Raw genomic sequence first — 24791 nt, forward strand, 5'->3', positions numbered from 1 at the left:
AAACGCGTTAAAAAAAAACATTTTTGCTAAAAACTTTGATTGGAAAGAATGGTAAAATACAATTGTACAATGGCATTTCACAATACAATTCCAGCCTGCCCAGAAAATCAAACTGCCACTTACAAGCAAATATTGACCATATTTAAGTGATTACACAAGGGACCCAAGAACTGAAGTTATTAATTATTGCATATTTGAGGTTTGGGTAGCACTAATTCAGGTTGAAATGAGCATCAACAATCTTGGCCCCAAAAAATAAAAGATGGAGAAATTGCAATTCTTATGGGTCAGGTCACTTTTGTGACTTTTGTAATGAAACAGTTGCAGATACTGCAACAGTAGAAGAAAACCCATTATTTCATGAAGCTTTCCTCCCCAGTGTATCGCAAACAAAATTATTTTAAAACATTTCTGCATTGGAGAAAGAAAGACCAAAGGTACTTAAAAAAAAGACCAAATTACCATACTGCTTACGCAGCTATTAGGTTCACACACTCATGCCAATGAAATCATCCGCTTCCCCATCAGCGCAACTGACATTTAACAAAGACATTTGTCAATTATAAACAGAGTTGGTAATGCTTTGCTAATGAGAGGTCTATGACAAACCATAAAGGCACGCAATGTTATTTAATAACTAAAGTACTCTTTTAGCAAGATGAAACAGTGGATAAGAATGGGCACAAACTTTAAGGCATGCAACTATACGGTCAAAAACGGTAATTTCCTGTAGTTCAATAAAACATACTTTTTACTGGTGCAACTTTTGTGACGATATGCTTATTTTACATTTTATTTGCGAATAAAAGCATTAAATGCAGGAAATGCGCTGAGCACACAAGTCCCACCCACCCCTTCCCTCAACTACTATCTGTTCCACCTGTGACAGACTGTGGTTCTCGTAGTCGACTGTACAGCCACCCAAGAACTCATGCCAAGAGTGGAAGCAAGTCTTCCTCGATTCCGAGGGACTGCCTATGATAATGATGGCGATGATGAAATGTACATACCCTTTAGGAAAAGGGATGACTACAATCATGTTGTAGGACAACCAAGTTCCAACTTGATGTGCCAGCTTTCAAATTCCTGAACTCACCCACACCAACTGGGATAATGGTAAAAGGATGCCACACATTCCACAAGGAAAAGAAAATATGAGGGAAAGTCATTTCTGGGTAGTTTATGCACATCTCCAAGTGGTATCAGCACAAGATTGGAAACTGGCTGCTTTAGCACTCTCGGTCAGGTGTGATATGTTGGAAGAACTAATCAAGTGTGGAAAATAAAATAACTTCAAAAAATAGTGCATAAACATTAAAGTGGAGTTACACAAAACTTGCAGAACAAGCAAATTCTGTGCTAAAAAAAGTTCCTATGGTTCAATTGCTTATCAAACTATGAAGTATATAGTATGGAGCTTAGACCAAAGAGGATACCATCGCTGTATACGAGAGTCTGGCCTGTGAGAGGCAGTGCAATTGCCAATGAAAGTATTGACAAACCAAATACTCAATTTTTGGGAACAGAACTTTAAATTTTCAGCAACACTGTGTGCAGATTTCTTGTTACAATAGCATCAGATCCCTATCTGATTCGCAAACAAAATAATGCTGCAATTGAAGCCCATTAGCTGGAAAAACTTGACAATTGCATTTTTCTGACAGATCTATCGGTACAAACTAAAACAGTTGGGTACCAAATGCACCAGTAACCACATCTAAAATTTGCATGGGAAAATATTTCTATTTTATAATTTTGTTTACAATTGCAACTGTTTGGAAATCAAAGAAAAACATGTGATAAAAGGAGCATCTATTTTACAGTCCATTGAAAGTACCTGTTTGGTACAGTAGTAGTTCAAATGATTAGTTTAGTGGCACAACATTTGTTTCCCTCCATAACCTGAAAGTGTATACATGCAGTAAGTTCACAACTATTTTCTCACATTATATAAATTAAAAAATACTCCTTAATCCCAGTAATGTCCTGCACAATTATAAGGCTTGAGTTCTTATTCCTTTTCATAAGAACATAAGAAATAGGAGCAGGAGTAGGCCACCTGGCCCCTCGAGCCTGCTCCGCCATGTAATAAGATCATGGCTGATCTGATCATGGACTCAATTCCACTTCCCTACCCGCTCTCCATAACCCTTTATTCCCTTATCGCTCAAATATCTGTCTATCTCCACCTTAAATATATTCAATGACCCAGCCGCCACAGCTCTCTGGGGCAGAGAATTCCACAGATTTACAACCCACAGAGAAGAAATTCCTCACCTCAGTTTTAAATGAGCGGCCCCTTATTCTAAGACTATGTCCCCTAGTTTTAGTTTCCCCATGAGTGGAAATATCCTCTCTGCATCGACCTTGTCGAGCCCCTTAATTTTCTTATATGTTTCAATAAAGACCACCTCTCATTCTTCTGAACTCCAAATTGCATAGGTCCAACCTACTCAACCTTTCCTCATATCATCTCCAGAATCAACCTAGTGAACCTTCTCTGAACAGCCTCCAACGCAAGTATATCCTTCCTTAAATATGGAGACCAAAACTGTATGCAGTATTCCAGGTGTGGCCTCACCAATACCCTGTACAGTTGTAGCAAGACTTCTCTGCTTTTATACTCTATCCCCCTTACAATAAAGGCCAACATTCCATTTGCCTTTCAGATTACTTGCTGTATCTGCATACTAACTTTTTGTGTTTCATCCACAATGCCCCCCAGGTCTCTCTGTACTGCAGCACCTTCCAATTTTTCTCCATTTAAATTATAATTTGCTTTTCTATTTTTTCTGCCGAAGTGGATAACCTCACATTTTCCCACATTATACTCCATCTGCCAAATTTTTGCCCACTGACTTAGCCTGTCTATATCCATTTGCAGATTTTGTGTGTCCTCCTTCCAATTTGCTTTCCCATCCATCTTTGTATCATCAGCAAACTTGGCGACAGCACACTCAGTCCCTTCATCCAAGTTATTAATACAGATTGTAAATAGTTGAGGACCCAGCACCAATCCCTGTAGCACCCCACGAGTCACTGTTTGCCAACCGGAAAATGACCCATTTATCCCGACTCTGTTTTCTGTTCGTTAGCCAATCCTCTATCCATGCTAATATATTACCCTCAACCCAATGAGCTTTTTCTCAGGTCAAGAACAATTTACCCATTTTTCTTGATGTTCGAATGTTAGTTACAATTAATTATTAAGTCAAAATTTAACTCAGTTGTGCCAAACGCAATGATTGGTAACATTTCTCCCACCATTCCCTCAACAAAAGTGTTACACATTGTCCTTAATGTTAGGCAAATAGTCGCAGACGCTTCCACAACTTTCAGTGCTATTGTTGCCACGTGCTTAGCTTACAGATGATATAACAAGGTGGGCCAAGTGTCTCCTATTGAGTTAAGGCATTCCTCGTAGCATAAGATTGGACCTTACACACACACAGAGGATACAAATGCCAGTTAATGCGAGGACTTCAACCCACAAATCACTAAGTATTTGGTGAGCATCTTGGCTATTATCTCAAAAAAAGAGCCACAATTTTCCATGATCTCTTAAGCTTATATTGCAACTTCTCATACTTTAGAATTTAATAGTGAATGATAGTTTGGATCCTCATGTTTAGAACTAAAAGCCCAGTTAGCATCTTTCAAAAACATAAATTGTTTTTAAATGCATCATCATACTGTGGTGACCTGATCAAGGATTATATACACACACTTCCTGGAGTCCATTTTGTGTTTATACACACACCACCAAAAACTCGTACATCTAACTTAACTATTTACATTTGATCTTCAAGAAACATTATTTGAAAATGAATAACATGAATAAGGATCGTTCTCAGCAGCTGGTCATCCGAAGGCGCGGTATGAAATACATTTATACAACTGCAAAAAAGGGATGGGGGAAGCGCCACGACGAATTTCACGTTTATTATTTTTCTCATTAGTACAGGTTTTCCATGTGTAAACCTCCTTTCACGTGAAAGGGTAGAGAGTAAGGGCAAGAAGAGATATAATAGCTAAAAACAAGATACAAAATGCAAGCGATTTCCAGGAATCTATTTGTTTGGCTTCATTACAAGAGTTGAAGCTTCAATAGATGTAAATAGGACGCGCTGAGGCTTGTGGGGCAACATGTATTTATTTTTTTAACATTAGATACGGAAACAAAATCTATATTTAAAAAATCGACACGTAGAAAATATTGTAATTTAAAAAAAAAATCTAAGACATGATCTTTTTTTTAAAAAAGTCGAGATGCCTATTTCGAGGTGTTTTGATGTTTAGATCAGGGGGAGGCTCTTGGCCTTTTAAGGCACATTAATACAGACTGTATAACCATCTCCCCGAGGCCTTGGGTTGGCTATTTGTCCAGTGCCGGGCTGTGTGGAAGGAGCAGCAGCGGCCTTTCCTCACACATCCCCAATGTGTGTCTCTGCGCCTCCAACAGAGGGCTTCAGCCCAGCCAAAGCAAAGATCAAAAACAATCCAGCGTTTCGACCGGGGGGCGGGGGGAAGAAAGGGAAAGGTTGATTGAAAAAAAAATACACGCAAAAAAGCAATAAGTTGTTTAAATATTTTTTTTAAAGGCGTCGGGGTTTATGTTAATCCACTGTCTGAAACCTCGGCTGTTCTTTCTAAAAAAACAGACAAGTGCACAAAATGATCGTAAAGGGAGAGAGTTGGCGCTTTGCAAAAAAAATACATCGACGGAGAATGGGGGAGGGAATCCGTAACTATAGAGAATGGAAAAGATATAATCAGGAGGGAAAAAAACACCCCAACACGTTAAATTTAAGACAAATAAAGAGCAGGCGAGACTTACGTCACTTTCGACCTCGATATCATCGTTATCGCTCATGCTTTCACACCAAAAACAACAAACGCGGCGATCTTAAAACCCAAATACAACTCCACGGAAGCACAAACGCACACGATAATAATTAATATGGAAACAGAAAGGAGAAAATAAACACAGGGGGAACCAACGGAAATCACTCGTGACTCCAGCACCACCACCACCCGACAGGCCACGGCCCCACACACACACGGGACATTTGCTCCCGGCTCATCTGCGCATGGGCGGCCGGTTGAGTCGCCCTTCGGGAGTTGGAGTTTCCGCGGCCGTTGAGCAGCTGTGTCAGCTCCCAGCGTTTGGACTACATTTCCCACAACCCCCCTTTGTTTTGTTTCCCCCCACCCAGCAGTTTGTCGAAGACGCCGGAAGTTTCACGTTGCGATTGAGCGCGGAGCGCTGTGGGAGTTGGAGTTTTTTCCTCCTCCCCTTCCCCGCCCGCAGGCTATGCCTGCGTACCTTCCCAGGATTCGTAGCGGTGGGAGAACAGCATGGCCGCTTGAGGAGAGGTAAGGACGATAGAGCTGTCACTATGCAGAATACCAGTTTTTCTGTCAGTGTAAAGGCGCAAAACTTTCTGACGGCCCGATTTGGTGCTGAATTTAGTATGGATTCAGAAGTTTCTTTAGACCTAAAATGTTCTCTTAAACGCGTAGTTTCATTCACAATTCCTTTGTTATCTCTAGATTTAACTATTCCAATATTCTCCTATCCGGCCTCCGTGAGATCATCCAAAACTCTCCTGCCCGTGACCTAACTCGCGCCATGTCCCATTCCTCCATTACCTCTGCACTCGACGGACAGTTGCTTTGGAACTCCCTCCCTAAACCTCTCCGCCTCTCTACCCTCTACCTCTCTTTCCTCCTTTAAGACGCTCCTTAAAACCTCTTTGACCAAGCTTATGGTCATCTGCTGTAATTTCTTCTTATGTGGCTCGGTGTCAAATTTATTTGTTTTGTCTTATAACATTCTTGTGAACCGCCTTGAGACGTTTTACTACGTTAAATGCGCTATATACAGGTTGTTGTTAAGTGCTATATATATACACGCGCACACACACACACAAGTTGTATATACCAGTAAGTAAAAAAAGGACTTGCATTTAAATAGTGTCTTTCACGACCACCAGACGTCTCCAATCATTTTACAGCCAATTAAGTACTTTTGAAGTGTAGTCACGATTGTAATGTGGGAAACGCAGCAGCCAATTTGTGCACAGCAAGTTCCCACAAACAGCAATGTGATAATGATTAGCTAATCTGTTTTTTGTTATGTTGATTGAGGAATAAATATTGGCCAGGACACCAGGAATAACTCCCCTGCTCTTCGAAGTAGTGTTGTGGGATCTTTTACATCCACTGAAGAGAGCAGACGGGCCTCGGGTTAACGTCTCATCTGAAAGACAGCACCTCCAGCAGTGCAGCACTCCCTCAGCACTGCACTGGAGTGTCAGCTTAGATTTATATGCTCAAGTCCCTGGAGTGGGACTTGAACCATCAACCTTCTGACACTTAAGCGTGTGCTACCCACTGAGCCACAGCTGACAAATAACAACAAAAAATGCTTGAAGTACTCAGCAGGTCAGGCAGCATCTGTGGAGGGAGAAAAAGTTAAAGTTTCAAGTCGATCTTTTGTCAGTAAGTAAATACCTCATTGCCTTGGTATAACAACTTGTTTGGGGATATCATATTTTAATTATACAGCTATTACGGTATTTGTTTTACAAAATTACTGTGTACAGTGCAATCGCTGGGACATACTCTGTGTTTGGTCACAACACGGCAAGTCCAACACTCGACTTGTACCCCACAAAACAATCTCAGCTTCATGAGAACTACTGGATCTCCTGACCTCAAAACAAAAACATTCTGATAAATGGGAAAAGGGATGATAGTGCAAGGCAAAAGAGAGAGGTAATGGAACAAGTAAAGCAATAAAAGATGGGTCGCAGAGGGAATGATTCCTTCAGAATGCTGAAAGGAGAGGGGAAGATGTGTATGCAGATGACAGAAATGGCAGAGGATGATCCACTGAATGTGTCCGGTGGGGTGGAAGTTGAGGATAAGGGGAACCCTATCGTGGTTCTGGAAGGAAAGGGATGAGAGCAGAAATGCTGGAAATGGAACGGACAGGGTCAAGGGCCCCTATTAATCCCTCATTTTTCAGAATTCTGAAGGGATCGTTTCCTCTGCAACATCTTGGTCCACTCTTCCATCATCCCCAACACCCGCTCCCCTTCCCACAGCACCTTCCCATGCAAGCACAGGAGATCAACACCTGCCCTTCCACCGTCTCCCTTCCCGCTCCTTTCAGGTGAAACAGCAATTTACTTGTACTTTCAATTTAGTATACCATCTTCACTGCTCATGATGCAGTCTCCTCTACATTGGGGAGACCAAACACAGATTGGGTGACTGCTTAGCTGAGCACCTCTGTTCAGTCCACTAATGTGACCTTAGCTTCTGGTTGGTTGCCACTTTAATTCTCTGCTCCACTCCCACTCTGATCTCTCTGTCCTCCTACACTGTTCCAATGAAGTTCGAGGAACAGCACCTCATCTTTCGATAAGGCACTGCACAGCATTTTGGACTCAACATTGGGTTCAATTTCATATCATAACCATTGTTCCCATTTTTTCGGACAGCAGGTCCTAGTCATGATTCTGCTGTTGTCCTTTACAGCTCCTCTAAACCCATCTTTTGTTTCTTCTTGTCCAATTACCACCTCCTTTTCTTTGCATTGTCATCCCTTTTACCATTTAAATCACTCGTGCCTTCCACTCTCTCACAGACCTTCCCTTTTGTTCTTCCCCATCTACCCCTTTCCTTGCCTCTACTTGCTCAAAACCTGTTACATCTGCAACATTTTCTAGTTCTGACAGCGTTTAGATTGCTAAACAAACGTTATGGCCCCGAAAACCTTTTTAATTTTGTGGAGTGTCAAATTTATCCATTTCAATAAAAATTACAATTTTAAAGAAACTTAAAAAAAAATACATTTTTTTTAAAGTTTGGCCATATTTATTTCAAGATCACCGTTTCTCCATGTGAGAGCCTCAATCTTTGTTTTACTCTAACATTTTTTTACAAGTCAAAATAAAAGGAGCCTGTTCCCTTCCTGGTGTCCTGTCTGTGAGAATTCTGCATTGTGATTGGCTGCTCGCACTAGGAATTCCCACTAATGTTCCCGTTAAGCTGCGTGGCTGCACAGCAAGCTTGAATGTGCTGTGCAGTAAAATAAATAGGATGCGCAGGCACTAGCAACTTCGTCAGGCATGCAGGGGGTGGGCTTCTATTGAACCTTCTTGGCTGCTTCGAAACGCTTCCACGAGGACTCCACTGACTGAGCAATCAATGCTGGTATTGACAGGTCTGCCAGTCTATCATGTTTTATTGCCCTTATCACTGGATAGTTCAGGCCAGGCAGGCGAACGGAACTTGTGACGGTGATGGAGTCAGCTTCATATTTGTGAAGGAGAGGATGGGCCATAGTAACCAATAAAATAATAAAGGTAAATAAAAATAGGTCATATCAGCAGTCAAAGCATATTATAGTAAGCACAGAATTCAGCCCTACCGATGTCTAATTAGTACAGCTGGTTTCATCTGGATTTCCTTGCCATGCACTTCAAGCTCCATACACCTGTCTTTACTTCCAGGATGATGCCTTGAGGAAAACACTCAAAATACCTCGCTTATCATCCTGCCTCCTTTGAGTTTACATTATAACTGCACCGAATTTTCTATATTAATATACTTTCTTTATCCGACAGAGTATATAAGAAATATATATAGAATCTCCAGAGTTTCTCTTGAAAATATATAAAGGCAGAATTTCAGATTGTGAATAACTTTACTATCTGTCTAAAACTGGAATTTGTGCCATAACAGTACGTTTTTTATTTTAAAAGTTTTACAATGCCAGTGTTAATCACAGCTTCTCAATTGGGGTCTGTGGCCCCCTACTGGAGCATGAGAAGATTTCAGGGGTCCACCAGTTGCTTTGTCCCATCAATGTACTGGTGAGACTACTAATAATACCATGAATGTCAGTAGCCTCCCCTGTATATTGAGACGAGTGGAATAGTCACAGGCTCTCAGCCATTTAAAGACTGTGCATGACAGTCAATTCAGGTTCCTTCTGTTGGATGGACACCATTTGTATGCTCCCCTTAGAGTCTACCCTTTGCATGTCACTGACTTATCTCGGTAAGTATATTTTTGATCCAGTCTCTGTGGACCTGCCGTCACCATTGTTTTTCCCTCATGCGGGTCCTCCCTGTGTTGGCAGGAAGGCACTCGTGCAATTTTTCCATTAGCTGTTGTTTCTGGGTCCCGTCGGTGTAATGGAGACAGTGAGGGTGAGTGACCTTGGGGGGGCGGTGGGGGGAAGGGCAAAGAAAGAGACTTTCCAGTATCTGGGCCTGGAAGGAGAGTAGGAGACCATCAAAGAAATTAATTGTTCTTTTTAAAAAAAAAACTGCCTGAACACCTTTTATTTAGTTTTGAGTCTGAACTGAAAGAACAGCATTCAGAGAGATTGATTGACACACACTTGGCAAACGAAAGATTAAACGAGGGACCAAACTGCAGCACTCCTGTGTTGATTAGTTAATTGAATGGCAATTGAGCCAGTATTTCAGGCCATGATCTAATCTAACCAGGTGATGTTAAAGGCATCATAATTTATCGTTTGGGCTGTCAAGTTTTGTTTCAAATGAGGCTCCACATGCTGGAACTCGGCAAGGTTATTGAAGCACTTTTTGTTCTGTTCTTCAGCAAGCTCCCACAAATAGCAATGAAATTAATGACCATATAATCTGTTTTAGGTGTTGTTTAAAGGATACATATTGGCCGGGACACCAGGAGAACTCCCCTACTCTTCTTTGAAATAAAGAGGCCGCTCACAAGGTCACAACTTCGTCAGTTGATAACTGTTAGCTTTTTCACCTAATACCATGTCCAAGCGAAAGGCAGGAGCCCAGGCATCAACAGTGTCTCTGAAAAATGCAGTTCAACATTTAAAAATAATTGGCTTTTGGAAGTTGTGGAAACTGAAACAACCGATGTCTCTGGGAGGGCCTTTGGAAACTGGGAGACATTTTTCAGTATTCAGTGAGTTGTGTGTAAATTCTGTTCTGAAGTCAAAGTTAATGGTGAATTTACAATTGGTAAAAAATGGGTTGAATGGAAACTAGACTATCTGAAACACCACTTGGTTCAAAAAGCTCATGTTGATGCAGTTAAAAGGTCACGCAACCGGAAACATGGCATTGGAATTCGGTACTTATTTGCAGAGTCATTTGCGGGATGGCGGGACTGACATATCAAGAAAGACTGGATCAACTGGGCTTGTATTCACTGGAGTTCAGAAGAATGAGAGGAGACCTCATAGAAACGTTTAAAATTCTGACGGGTTTAGACAGGTTAGATGCAGGAAGAATGTTCCCAATGTTGGGGAAGTCCAGAACCAGGGGGTCACAGTCTAAGGATAAGGGGTAAGCCATTTAGGACTGAGATGAGGAGAAACTTCTTCACCCAGAGAGTGGTGAACCTGTGGAATTCTCTACCACAGAAATTTGTTGAGGCCAATTCACTAAATATATTCAAAAAGGAGTTAGATGTAGTCCTTACTACTAGGTGGATCAAGGGGTATGGCGAGAAAGCAGGAATGGGGTACTGAAGTTGCATGTTCAGCCACGAACTCATTGAATGGCGGTGCAGGCTCGAAGAGCCGAATGACCTACTCCTGCATCTTTTTCTATGTTTCTAAAACCAACCAGCGAGAAAATCCGGATGAAATAAACATTTTGATTGATAATGTGCTCCTTGCTATAAAAATAAACGCATTCATTTTGTCAGTGCAGGAAATTAACAACTTCGTAGAGAGAGATATGTTAATGTTCCTACCAGCTGGAGAAGCAAGAACTGTGCCGATGTATTTGTACAGTCTATTAACGCTGTAAAAAAAAAAAACTCTTTTAGAGATTAACGCTGTAATACTGAACGAGGTATTGGCAGCTGTACGGAATTCTCGAGTTCATACGAAAGCACTGGCATTGTTGTGCATAAAACGTAAATCCTGTACATCAAAAGCAGAACGATGTTCGCCACAAGGCTGTGTTTGATGGCATTATCCAGTTAAGTGCACGTGATGCTCGGAGCATTACAGATGCTATCAAACAGTTCTACATGGATCACAAACTGGATTTAAAGAGAATGGTGATGCTGGCTCCAGATGACGCATCTGTCATGCTAGGTAGGCATAACAGTGTAGCTGCTCAGCTTAGAGAGTGCGTGCTGCACTTACTAGAACATCACTGTGTTGCTCATAGAGAAGATCTGGGAATCGATGCTGCTTGGAAAGATGTACCAATGATGAAAGAAATGGAAATACTAGTACAAACTGCATATGCAATATTTAACAGATCGTCTGTTAAGGAAGCTAAGTTTGAGGAGATAGCCAGTGTCATGGAAGTTTCATTATCATTCAGGCCTTTGAAGTGCGCTGGTTATCATGTAAATCTGCTGTAAATACCCTTCCGAGAAATTACGATTTACTGGTAGACTACTGCAAGGTGAAAACCAATGATAATGTTCCAACAGCGAAGTACTGTCAAAAAGCTTACAGATCCACGGTATCGTATTACACTGACTGTGCTAGATGAGGTTTTGGGGGAATTGTCTGAACTGTGCCACATTTTTCAAAGTAGTAATCTGAGTGTACTGAAGCCTATCATTATGCAAAGACCAAAATTGCAAAAATGCGTGCCTGGTACCTTGGAGAAAAAACTCACTGGAGTGTGAAAATGAAACAAGAAATGGCATCTCATGCCAATACCATTCATGCAACAGGTAATCTCTTTCATTACAAGACTATGTGAACATTAACCCCAGTATCATTCTGGTGAACCTGCGCTGCACACCTCCGAGGCTCGCTGCTGCTTCATTCAAGTCATTAAAAAATATAGTTAAAACCTGAGGCTCCAGTACAAGTCCCTGGGGGATACCACTAGTCACACCCTGACAATTGAAGTATATACCATTATCCCTACTCTCTGACTCTTGCCTCCTAACCAGTTCACTACCAATGTCACCAGGTTGCCTTCAATTCCATTTTTCTCAACAGTCTCTTGTGTCGAACCTTATCGAAATGTCTTCTGGAATCTACATAAATAACACCCTTATCTACTATGTTAGTGATTTCCTCAAAAACTCAACTAGGTTAGTTAGAAATGCCTTGTCCTTTACAAATCTATTCTGGCTCTCTCTGATCAGTTCATATTCGTCCAAGTGCTCAGTCACTCTGCTCTTCAGAGATTCCAGTAACTTCCTCACAGCAGACATTAGACTCCAGGATGGTATGTTGCCTCCCTGGTGCAAGGTCAAGGATGTCTCGGAGCGGGTGCAGGACATTCTGAAAAGGGAGGGAGAACAGCCAGTTGTCGTGGTGCACATTGGTACCAACGACATAGGTAAAAAAAAAGGGATGAGGTCCTACGAAACGAATTTAAGGAGCTAGGAGCTAAATTTAAAAAGTAGGACCTCAAAAGTAGTAATCTCGGGATTGCTACCAGTGCCACATGCTAGTCAGAGTAGGAATCGCAGGATAGTGCAGATGAATACGTGGCTTGAGTAGTGGTGCAGCAGGGAGGGATTCAAATTCCTGGGGCATTGGAACCGGTTCTGGGGGAGGTGGGACCAGTACAAACCGGACAGTCTGCACCTGGGCAGGACCGGAACCAATGTTTTAGGGGGAGTGTTTGCTAGTGCTGTTGGGGAGGAGTTAAACTAATATGGCAGGGGGATGGGAACCAATGCAGGAAGACAGAGGGAGACAAAAAGGAGGCAAAAGCAAAAGACAGAAAGTAGATGAGGAAAAGTGGAGGGCAGAGAAACCCAAGGCAAAGAACAAAAAGGGCCACTGCACAGCAAAATTCTAAAAGGACAAAGGGTGTTTAAAAAAACAAGCCTGAAGGCTTTGTGTCTTAATGCAAGGAGTATCCGCAATAAGGTGGATGAATTAACTGTGCAAATAGATGTTAACAAATATGATGTGATTGGGATTACGGAGACGTGGCTCCAGGATGATCAGGGCTGGGAACTCAACATCCAGGGGTATTCAACATTCAGGAAGGATAGAATAAAAGGAAAAGGAGGTGGGGTAGCATTGCTGGTTAAAGAGGAGATTAATGCAATAGTTAGGAAGGACATTAGCTTGGATGATGTGGAATCTATATGGGTAGAGCTGCAGAACACCAAAGGGCAAAAAACGTTAGTGGGAGTTGTGTACAGACCTCCAAACAGTAGTAGTGATGTTGGGGAGGGTATCAAACAGGAAATTAGGGGTGCATGCAATAAAGGTGCAGCAGTTATAATGGGTGACTTTAATATGCACATAGATTAGGCGAGCCAAACTGGAAGCAATACGGTGGTGGAGGATTTCCTGGAGTGCATAAGGGATGGTTTTCTAGACCAATATGTCGAGGAACCAACTAGGGGGGAGGCCATCTTAGACTGGGTGTTGTGTAATGAGAGAGGATTAATTAGCAATCTCATTGTGCGAGGCCCCTTGGGGAAGAGTGACCATAATATGGTGGAATTCTGCATTAGGATGGAGAATGAAGCAGTTAATTCAGAGACCATGGTCCAGACCTTAAAGAAGGGTAACTTTGAAGGTATGAGGCATGAATTGGCAAGGATAGATTGGCGAATGATACTTAAGGGGTTGACTGTGACTGGGCAATGGCAGACATTTAGAGACCGCATGGATGAACTACAACAATTGTACATTCCTGTCTGGCGTAAAAATAAAAAAGGGAAGGTGGCTCAACCGTGGCTATCAAGGGAAATCAGGGATAGTATTAAAGCCAAGGAAGTGGCATACAAATTGGCCAGAAATAGCAGCGAACCCGGGGACTGGGAGAAATTTAGAACTCAGCAGAGGAGGACAAAGGGTTTGATTAGGGCAGGAAAAATGGAGTACGAGAAGAAGCTTGCAGGGAACATTAAGGCGGATTGCAAAAGTTTCTATAGGTATGTAAAGAGAAAAAGGTTAGTAAAGACAAACGTAGGTCCCCTGCAGTCAGAATCAGGGGAAGTCATAACGGGGAACAAAGAAATGGCAGACCAATTGAACAAGTACTTTGGTTCGGTATTCACTAAGGAGGACACCAACAACCTTCCGGATATAAAAGGGGTCAGAGGGTCTAGTAAGGAGGAGGAACTGAGGGAAATCTTTATTAGTCGGGAAATTGTGTTGGAGAAATTGATGGGATTGAAGGCCGATAAATCCCCAGGGCCTGATGGACTGCATCCCAGAGTACTTAAGGAGGTGGCCTTGGAAATAGTGGATGCATTGACAGTCATTTCCCAACATTCCATTGACTCTGGATCAGTTCCTATGGAGTGGAGGGTAGCCAATGTAACTCCACTTTTTAAAAAAGGAGGGAGAGAGAAAACAGGGAATTATAGACCGGTCAGCCTGACCTCAGTAGTGGGTAAAATGATGGAATCAATTATTAAGGATGTCATAGCAGTGCATTTGGAAAATGGTGACATGATAGGTCCAAGTCAGCATGGATTTGTGAAAGGGAAATCATGCTTGACAAATCTTCTGGAATTTTTTTGAGGATGTTTCCAGTAAAGTGGACAAAGGAGAACCAGTTGATGTGGTATATTTGGACTTTCAGAAGGCTTTCGACAAGGTCCCACACAAGAGATTAATGTGCAAAGTTAAAGCACATGGGATTGGGGGTAGTGTGCTGACATGAATTGAGAACTGGTTGTCAGACAGGAAGCAAAGAGTAGGAGTAAATGGGTACTTTTCAGAATGGCAGGCAGTGACTAGTGGGGTACCATAAGGTTCTGTGCTGGGGCCCCAGCTGTTTACATTGTACATTAATGATTTAGACGAGGAGATTAAATGTAGTATCTCCAAATTTGCGGATGACACTAAGTTGGGTGGCAGTGTGAGCTGCGAGGAGGATGCTATGAGGCTGCAGAGTGACTTGGATAGGTTAGGTGAGTGGGCAAATGCATGGCAGATGAAGTATAATGTGGATAAATGTGAGGTTATCCACTTTGGTGGTAAAAACAGAGAGACAGACTATTATCTGAATGGTGACAGATTAGGAAAAGGGGAGGTGCAACGAGACCTGGGTGTCATGGTACATCAGTCATTGAAGGTTGGCATGCAGGTACAGCAGGTGGTTAAGAAAGCAAATGGCATGTTGCCCTTCATAGCGAGGGGATTTGAGTACAGGGGCAGTTGCTACAGTTGTACAGGGCCTTGGTGAGGCCACACCTGGAGTATTGTGTACAGTTTTGGTCGTCTAACTTGAGGAAGGACATTCTTGCTATTGTGGGAGTGCAGCAAAGATTCACCAGACTGATTCCCGGGATGGTGGGACTGACCTATCAAGAAAGACTGGATCAACTGGGCTTGTATTCACTGGAGTTCAGAAGAATGAGAGGGAACCTCATAGAAACGTTTAAAATTCTGACGGGTTTAGACAGGTTAGATGCAGGAAGAATGTTCCCAATGTTGGGGAAGTCCAGAACCAGGGGTCACAGTCTAAGGATAAGGGGTAAGCCATTTAGGACTGAGATGAGGAGAAACTTCTTCACCCAGAGAGTGGTGAACCTGTGGAATTCTCTACCACAGAAAGTCGTTGAGACCAATTCACTAAATATATTCAAAAGGGAGTTAGATGAAGTCCTTACTACTCGGGGGATCAAGGGGTATGGCGAGAAAGCAGGAAGGGGGTACTGAAGTTGCATGTTCAGCCATGAACTCATTGAATGGCGGTGCAGGCTAGAAGGGCTGAATGGCCTACACCTGCACCTATTTTCTATGTTAATAGGTCTATAATATTCTGGTTTAGCTCTCTCAACCCTCTTAAATAATTGGCAACTTTCCAATCCAAGTTAACAATTCCTGAATGTAGGAGAATTTTAGAACATATTGACAAAAGCATCTACAATTTCCTCAGCTACTTCTTTTCATCGCCTGGAGTGGTAACCATCGGTTCCTGCAGAGTTGTCTACCTTCAGTATCGTTATTTTCACCATTACCATTTTTTTTTACTTGTATTAAATCCAGTAAGTTCTTCCCCTTGATATATTTATTTTTCCTCCTATCTCTTGTACTTTATCCTCTTACTCAACTGAAGACTGATACAAAGTAATTATTTCGCAAGTCTGCTGTTTCCTTATTTTCAATTACAATATCACCTGCATCAGGGCCTACATTATTCTTAACCATTCTCTTTTAATATAAATTGTAGATTACGGTAGAAGACACTAAAAGCATTTCAATAATTGATAATCAAGGGGTTATTGGAACTTAAAACAATCACTATCACTAGAGAAAAAGTACTCAGCAAACTAATGGGACTAAAGGTGGACAAGTCCCCTGGATCTGATGGCCTGCATCCTATGGTCTTAAAAGAGGTGCCTGCAGAGATTGTGGATGCATTGGTTGTAATCTACCAAAAGTCCCTGGATTCTGGAGAGGTCCCAGCGGACTGGAAAACTGCAAATGTAATGCTCTTATTTAAGAAAGGAGGGAGACAGAAAGCAGGAAACTGTTTGGATGAAGGGACCGAGTGCAATATAGCCAAATTTGCTGTTGAAACAAAGATAGGTGGGAAAGCAAGTTGTGAGGAGGACGCAAAGAATATGCAAAGGGATATAGATAGGCTAAGTGAGTGGGCAAAAATTTGGCAGATAATGTGAGGTTATCCACTTTGGTAGGAAAAATTTAAAAAGCAAATGATTAGTTAAATGGGGAGCGATTACAAAATGCTGCGGTACAGAGGGATCTGGGTGTCCTTGTACATGAAACACAAAGTTAATATGCAGGTACAGTAAGTAATTAGGAAGGCAAATGGAATGTTGGTCTTTATTGCAAGGGGGGTGGAGTATAAAAGTAGGGAAGTCCTGCTACAACTGTACAGGGCTTTGGTAAGATCACACCTGGAGTACTGCGTACAGTTTTGGTTTCCTTATTTAAGGAAGGAGATACTTGTATTGGAGGCAGTTTAGAGAAGGTTCAAGAGGTTGATTCCTGAGATGAAGGGGTTGTCATATGAACAAACATTGAGCAGGTTGGGTCTATACCCATTGGAGTTTAGAAGACTGAGAAGTGATCTTATTGAAACGTATACGATTCTGAGGGGGCTTGACAGGGTAGATGCAGAGAGGATGTTTCCCCTCGTGGGGGAATCTAGAACTGGGGGGCATATTTTCAGAATAAGGGGTCGCCCATTTAAAACGGAAATGAGGAATTTCTTCTCAGTGTCGTGAATCTTTGGAATTCTCTACCCCAGAGAGCTGTGGATGCTGGGTCATAGAATATATTTAAGGTGGAGATAGACAGATTTTTGAACGATAAGGGAGTAAAGGGTTATGGGGAGCGGGCAGGGAAGTGAAGTTGAGGCCAAGATCAGATCAGCCATAATCTTATTGAATGGCGGAGCAGGCTCAAGGGGCCAAATGGCCTACTCTTGCTCCTATTTCTTAAGTTATGTAAAAACCTTTAGTGTTGTCCTTGACATCCCTCTTCCAAGTTTTTTCTCATATTCCTTTTTGTAGCTTTTACTACAGTACTTTCTTTGTATCCCTTTGCTGTTCTTTATATCTCTCCCAGTCTGTGGGATCTCCAATATTCTATGCATTTTGTACATGTCCTTTCTTTTTAGTTCCTCTTTTGTTGACCTAGGTTGTTTAATTACACAAGCAGAACTCTTGTCATTTAGGGGTATATGCAGGTCTTGTACAGGTTGAACTTCTCTTATCCAGTAATCTTTTATCCGGCAACCTCTCTTGTCCGGCATCATTTCCAGCTGTGGGGGGTGCATTGGCAGAACTCGTTTTGCATGCTCACTGTTCACTTCCTGAGCATGAGAGCAGGGGCAACGCCGGCGGAGCAGCGGCACTCCCACTGCTGTAAGTGGAGACTTCCTCTCCATCGGGACCGGGTAAGTTGAGGGTCGGCGTAACCTCCCATCATCTGGCAAATCCTCTTATCCGGCACAGGCCAGGTCCCAAGGGTGCCAGATAAGAGAGGTTCAACCGGTATTGTACAAAATCATCATAGGCAGTCCCTCGAAATCGAGGAAGACTTGCTTCCACTCTAAAAGTGAATTCTGAGGTGACTGAACAGTCCAATACGGGAATTACAGTCTCTGTCACAGGTGGGACAGACAGTGGTTGAATGGGGAGTCTAGTTTGCCGCACGCTCCTTCCGCTGCCTGCGCTTGCTTTCTGCATGCTCTCGGCGTCGAGACTCGAGGTGCTCCGCGCCCTCCCGGATGCTCTTCCTCCATTTAGGGCGGTCTTTGGCCAGGGACTCCCAAGTGTCGGTGGGGATGTTGCATTTTATCAAGGAGATTTTGAGGGTGTTCTTGAAACGTTTCCTCTGCCCACCTGGAGCTCACTTGCCGTGTAGGAGTTCTGAGCAGAGCGCTTGCTTTGGGAGTCTTGTGTCAGGCATGTGAACAATGTGGCCTGCACAACAGAGCGGATCGAGTGTGGTCAGTGCTTCGATGCTGGGGATGTTGGCCTGATTGAGGACGCTAATGTTAGTGCCTCTGTCCTCCTTTGAACACTTTTTAAAAATACTTCTTTGTACACCTCCCACTGTTTTTCTATAGTTTTATCCATTAATTGTTCTGGTCAATTTCTGCTTCATCTCTTCAATGTCAGCCTTGCCTAAATTTAAAACCTTGGTTTGTGATTCACCCTTCTCCCTCTCAAATCTAATAATCAAATTCAATCATGTTATTGTCATTGTTAGCTAGGTGTTCCCCTTCACATTAGATTGTTGATTAATTCTGGCTCATTACTTATCACTAAATCTAGTATGGCCTGTCATCTTGTTGATTCAACAAATATTATTCCAGAAAACTGTCTCAGATTACATTCAAGAAATTTGCTGCCCTTTTAAAAAAATTCGTTCACAGGATGTGGGCGTCGTTGGCAAAGCCAGCATTTATTGTCCATCCTTAATTGCCCTTGAGCAGATGGTGGTGAGCCATGTTGGTTGACTCTTAACTGCCCTCTGAAGTGGCCGAGCAAGCTCTAGCAAGGCCTAGCCACTCAGTGGCTTGCTAGGCCACTTCTGAGGGTAGTTCAGAGTCAACCACATTGCTGTGGGTCTGGAGTCACATTTTTTTAAATTTCAAAATATACTTTATTCATAAAAAAATTTGTACAGTACATTCAAAAGCTGACGGCAGTTCCGTTCGATACATTCCCTTGCTTTCCAGTTCAAGTACAATTCTGTACAGTACAGGATACATTGTAGTACATTCAAACAAATTACATTTCATGTGTCACAATACAGTACACGGAGTGGGTGATGGTACATTTACATTTTTCTTTTCAACATGCATTTCGAAACAGACCTTGCATTGTACATGGCACGACATTGGTGTTTACAGATCATGGTGCTCCATGTACACAAAAAGTAAATTACAAATACAGCCCGAGGGGGGTTTTGTACTGATTCCTGCCTCCGGGTTTACCGTGGCAGAAGGGCTTTAAACTGTGGCCCTTCCCCACCGTGCCTTTGCGGCGACTGCACCAATTTTAAGTGCGTTCCTTAGCGCGTAATCTTGGATTGCGCCAGTCTGCAACACGCAGACGTGGACATCTCCTTGCTTTGGAAGACCAGCAAGTTTCAGCAAGACCAATGAGCGTCTTTGACCGAGTTGATGGCCCTCCAGCAGCAGGTGATGTCTGTCTCAGTGTGTGTCCCTGGGAACAACCCGTAGAGCACAGAGTCCTGTGTTACGGAGCTGCTTGGGATGAACCTCGACAGCAACCACTGCATCTCTTTCCAGATCTGCGTTGCAAAGGCGCATTCCTGAAGGAGATGGGTGACAGACTCGTCCGCCCCGCAGCCGGCACGGTGCCCCCGACAGGTAGAACCTCAGCACGTAGTGGCACTTGGTGTTTGCGTACTGGGGGTCTGTGCACAGCTTGATACAGCCACACACAACGTTCGGAACGTCCTTTCCTCCACTGTCCAGAGATTTGTACATTGTGTCTCTGTGGACACATTCCATTTTGGACCTCCAGACAAAGTGGAAGACGGCCCGGGTGACTGCCGCGGCGCAGAGCGTGAGATGAGCCAGACCTGCGCCACGTACAACAACACCGAGAGCACCTCACTCCTGATGACCAGGTTCTTGCCTGTAATGGAAAGGGAGCACTGCTCCCACAATGCCAGTTTTTGTTTGACCTTGGCGATACGCTCGTCCCAGTTTTTGGCCCCATCCACTCCGAACCATATTCCCAATACCTTCAGGAAGTCTGGCTTGACGGTGAAGGGAATAGATGCTCTGTCGGTCCAGTTGCCAAAGAGCATGGCCTCGCTCTTGCTGCGATTGACCTTTGCTCCCGAGGCCAGTTCAAACTGGTCGCAGATTGCGAGCAAACTGCGGATCTGAGCAAAAGACGGCGACGTCGTCATGTACAGGGAGGTCTTGACCTGAGCGCCACCGCTGCCTGGGATCGTCACCCCTCTAATGCCCGCATCCTTCCTGATGGACTCGGCAAAGGGCTCGATACAACACACAAACAAGACAGACGAGAGAGGACAGCCTTGCCTGACTCCAGATCTGATTGGAAAGCTTTGAGTTTCCCACCCGTTGATTAGAACTGCGCTACTGATGTCTGTGTAGAGCAGTTTGACCCAATTGCGGATACCCTCCCCAAACCCCATTTTGGAGAGCACGTCCATCAGGTACGTGTGCGATATCCTGTCAAAGGCTTTCTCCTGGTCTAAGCTGATTAAGCAGGTGTCCACCCTCCTGTCCCGCACGTAGGCGATCGTATCTCTGAGTAGCGCGAGGCTATCAGAGATCTTCCTGCCGGGGACAGCGCAGGTCTGGAGTCACACATAGGCCAGACCGGGGAAGGACAGCAGATTTCCTTCCCTAAAGGACATTAATGAAGCAGATGGGTTTTTACGACAATCCTGTAGTTTCATGGTCACCATGACTGATACTAGCTTCTTATTCCAGATTTATTTAATTCCCCGGCTGCTGTGGTGCGATTTGAACTCGTGTCTCCGGATCATTAGTCCAGAAAACTGTCTCTGATTACATTCAAGAAATTTGCTGCTCTTTAAAAATTCATTCACAGGATGTGGGCGTCGCTGGCAAAGCCAGCTATTGCCCATCTATAATTGCCCTAGCAAGCTCCAGTAACATATGCTACCATATCCGGGGGCACAAGCTGTTCTGCTTGTCCCAGTGGAGAATGTGGAAATTAAAGTTTCCCATTCTAACCTGCGAAGTGGGCTGCTGATCAATTAGGCAGCTTTGCGTCTCTGCAGAAAGACACAGCAATGCCTGCAAAGACCCCTCAGAATCCCTCAACAAGCTGCTCCGCTTGCGAGGCAACTCAATGTTCTTTGCACCTAGCCTTTTTGCTGTGTTCTCCCGCAAGTAAAATTGGCACATAATGTGCAGACCAGCGGAGGTACTCCCTACCTGAAGGAGCTAAATGCGCACAAGGAGAGGGCACTGCAGAAATTCCAGCATGCTGTGTGCCTATGACATAAGTTGAGGTTGATGCCGTATGCGTGCCGCCAGTTGACTTTCAGAGCCCCTTGCTTTGTTTTCTGGGCAGCAATGTGGCCTAGGCGAAGACGTAAGAGGTATATCAAATTATGAAAAGGCTGGATGAGGAGAAATTGTTTCCCGTTGTGGGTGTAGTGTGGGAGGGGGATGGGGGTGGGTTGCTCATGAGGCGTGTAAATACTGGCATATACCAGTTGGATCGGATGGCCTATTTCCATGTTGTTGATTGAATGCAATGCTGACTATCTAATCTGGGGAATGAGCACACTACATCATTGTTACCTTATTCTTCTTCCTTCCCACAGGTCCTCACTAGTGAGAGGACACCAGGGGAGAGGGCACTGAGGAGGAAACTAAGCACGAGGGTGAGGGACAGGCGGACCTGGACCAGAAGAGGGATGAAGAAACTGAGCACTCCAGCAGGGAAGTTGGGAGAAGCAGCGCAGGCGAGACCTTGATGACGTTCCTCGAACCCCACTTGATAACACCGCCTCATCGCCGACACCCAGCCCTTCCCACTTGCGCGATGGCCAGTTCCCCCACGGGGCCACAAGAGCACGCCGTCTGTGTCTGACATCGAGGAGGCTGCGGAGATGTGCCCCGGTTCCCTGTGAGGCAGGGTTGATGTCGGGCCAGGACTGAGCAGAACTATAGTGGTCCGCGCTGTAAGACATTTCCTTTTGGGATGTCACAGGTTTAAGATTCTGACCCGAGAGTTATAAGTGAGTAATTGACACAAACGCAGGCTCCGACTTAACTCGACTTTGAGACATCAGAGACCAAGGGTTACAATAAAATGCGCATCACCCACTAACATATGTTGCGGATAGGATACACATACGATCACCCACAGATGATCAATTCGTGTTGATTGTAGGTTCTTTGGGCCAACCGACCAAGTTACACCCTCCTTCCACTCGCAGCTCTATCCTCGTGGCGAGATGACTGTCCCGGTCACCTCTTCCAACTGCAGTCTGATCCTCTTCGGCAAGATGACTGGCCAAACCACCTCCTCCGACTGCAGTGAAGATATCTTTTTGGTCCTTGCCTTTTATTCTTCTCAGTAAATCACTGGATACGGCAAAGGGGTGTTCCCTCCTTTCTCCGGTATATGGGAGGAGCTGATCAAGTTGACATTTTTCAATTGTGTTCTGAGTCTACTGGTTATTGTCAGCTGTTAACGTCTTTGTCTCTATCAGCCTCGATGTCACTAAAACAATGTCTGAGAGGGTTGTAAAGTTTGCAGAGGTGATCAGCAACACAATATGCATTGTATAAAGGTTGTTGACTGGTGTCCTGTCTTGCAGGTCGCCTTTCAGTTACTAATGTCTTGATTGTAGCAATGTGACCTCACTCTGCGATCTCATCAGGAGACAAGGTTATTCTCAATGTTTCAGATCAACAAGTTTAAAGAGATTTACCCATGAACACGTCTTTCAGTCTCAAGGCATGCTGGTCTATTAAAATTCGGTCAAGCATATTTACAACCAATCTTAATCAGCAAAATAATGCCTGAGAAGGAGCATCGCAGGTATTTCCGCCATCTGGGGCCCATCAACCACAATTTGAGCCTGATCAAGGTGGAGACAATTGGGCGCAAGATGGACACCCTTTGCCAGCTGGTTGTACGGGGTGCTCTTATTTAACCAATAAGGGAATTAAGGGTTACAGGGAGCGGGAGGTTAAGTGGAGCTGAGTCCACGGCCAGATCAGCCATGATCTTGTTGAATGGCAGAGCAGGCTCGATGGGCTAGATGGCCTACTCCTGTTCCTAATTCTTATGTTCTTATGTTCATGATATCATGCAGGCGCAAACAGCCGTCTCGTAGTCCGAACAAATGCCCATGCCTACCCAGCCCTGCTATGCCGACAGTCGTCCCTGAGGGAGGTGTGGCTGACGATCAGGATGGCTGCACTATCAAGGGCCATGTCTTTCATCCCCCTGCCTCTGCTGGTCTCGAAAGCCACACGAGGCCAGGCTGCTCAGCAGCACCCGCCACTGATGCAGCCAGCAGACAGCCCCATCACAGCTGCCGGTTGTCAAACCATAGGTCTGTCCCATACTTCGGAACAGCATTGAGCCCCCTCCCACTTCGTAGCTCCCTGATCCCGGCCAACATGTGGGACTTAGAATCCATCAACATGGCCAAGGGGCTAATCTGTGCCTGGGGGGAAGCGCAGTATCATGACTCATCCAGCAGGAGGAGATGGTCTGACTTACTCCTGCTGCTCCTTGCCTGCAGCAGTTCCTCAATCCTTTTGACTGCAGAATTGCACATAGTTTGCAAATAGTTAAAGTTTAAGTTTAGAAGCAGTTACGGTGACACGGTTGTTGAAAATTGCTTAATACTGTCGAACAAATTCAGGAACCCTTTTGTACAGTTGCGAATGCTTTGCACTGCTTAATAACGGACTACCTCACCACAGTGTTACTGCCCTGGCCTTTTAGTCCTCAGCTCCCTTCTTTGTTACACCTGCATTGATGCTCAGCGATGCTGCTGTATGTAGAAGGATGTGGACCTCATCATTTGTAATAGTTTTTTGTTGAATAAATGTTTTCTGAATGTTAGTCAAGGATAAAAGTTTACTGCTTCTGGGTTGTCATCTGCTTTAACAGTGATATTTGCTGACTATTAGTTATTTACATTGTTCAACTGAATAAATATTTACTAGTCAGTTACAATCTTGTCTGGCGTTCCTTGAGATCGCAATCCCTTGAAGATCAGTCCACAGCATAATTGTTCCAGACTTCCTGATGCAGCCTGATTTGGTAGGTGTAACGGTTGAGGGAGTGGGGGGTTATCATTGACCAAAAACCTGAGCTACCAGCCGCTCTCTGGTCACTGCGACCATGCCTTCCTCTAGGGGGCCATCACCACTTGGCTCTGGGACATGTGGGTCAGGATACTGCCGTTCCACGGGTATCTCATCTTTCAAGTCTAGGCTGAGACCTTCCTGTCGGCCGAAATTGTGCAGTGCTCAGCAGATCACCACAATCTTCATCACTTTATCAGTTAGGACACGCTATGGCCTGTCCAAGCACCTTGAGCTTTAAGCACTGCGATGGTCCTCATCACAACCTGAGGGGTCACCGCATGTGCGCAGTTACACCTTTCCTGTGCTGCGTTAGCGATGTGAAATGGTGTCATCCGCCATAGCTTATAGGGCAGTAGACATATCCCCAGGATCCATCCGCCTTGTAGAAGTTGATGGCCCTGTCTCTGTTCTGCAGGGAACATAATCAATGAAGGTGTGATGCCCTGTTGAATGCAAGACCTCACAATGCCTTGACTGATGTTAGAGTGCCTGACTGGAAGGAGCCAGAGCTGT

General features: G+C 44.1%; 1 protein-coding gene and 1 long non-coding RNA gene across 7 annotated transcripts in view; one reads left to right on the forward strand and one right to left on the reverse strand.

Moving 5' to 3' along the window:
• max (myc associated factor X) overlaps positions 1–5093 on the reverse strand; it is a 50517-nt gene extending 45424 nt beyond the window's left edge. For 4 of the 6 annotated variants that reach the window (XM_070878946.1, XM_070878949.1, XM_070878951.1 and 1 more), the window contains exon 1: positions 4838–5080. In XM_070878946.1, coding sequence (XP_070735047.1) covers positions 4838–4860 — 23 coding nt within the window. In that variant the 5' untranslated portion in view covers positions 4861–5080. Of the gene's footprint in view, positions 1–4837 lie in introns of all 6 variants that reach the window. The other 2 variants (XM_070878948.1, XM_070878952.1) reach the window with 2 other exon arrangements.
• A 244-nt stretch (positions 5094–5337) lies between these two features.
• On the forward strand, positions 5338–24144 carry LOC139262273 (uncharacterized). The gene is made up of 2 exons (XR_011592935.1): positions 5338–5376; positions 21767–24144. It is a non-coding gene; the product is annotated as an uncharacterized lncRNA (long non-coding RNA).
• Positions 24145–24791: the final 647 nt, after the last annotated feature.

Source organism: Pristiophorus japonicus, chromosome 4 (assembly GCF_044704955.1).
Source record: "Pristiophorus japonicus isolate sPriJap1 chromosome 4, sPriJap1.hap1, whole genome shotgun sequence".
Classification (NCBI taxonomy): domain Eukaryota; kingdom Metazoa; phylum Chordata; class Chondrichthyes; family Pristiophoridae; genus Pristiophorus; species Pristiophorus japonicus.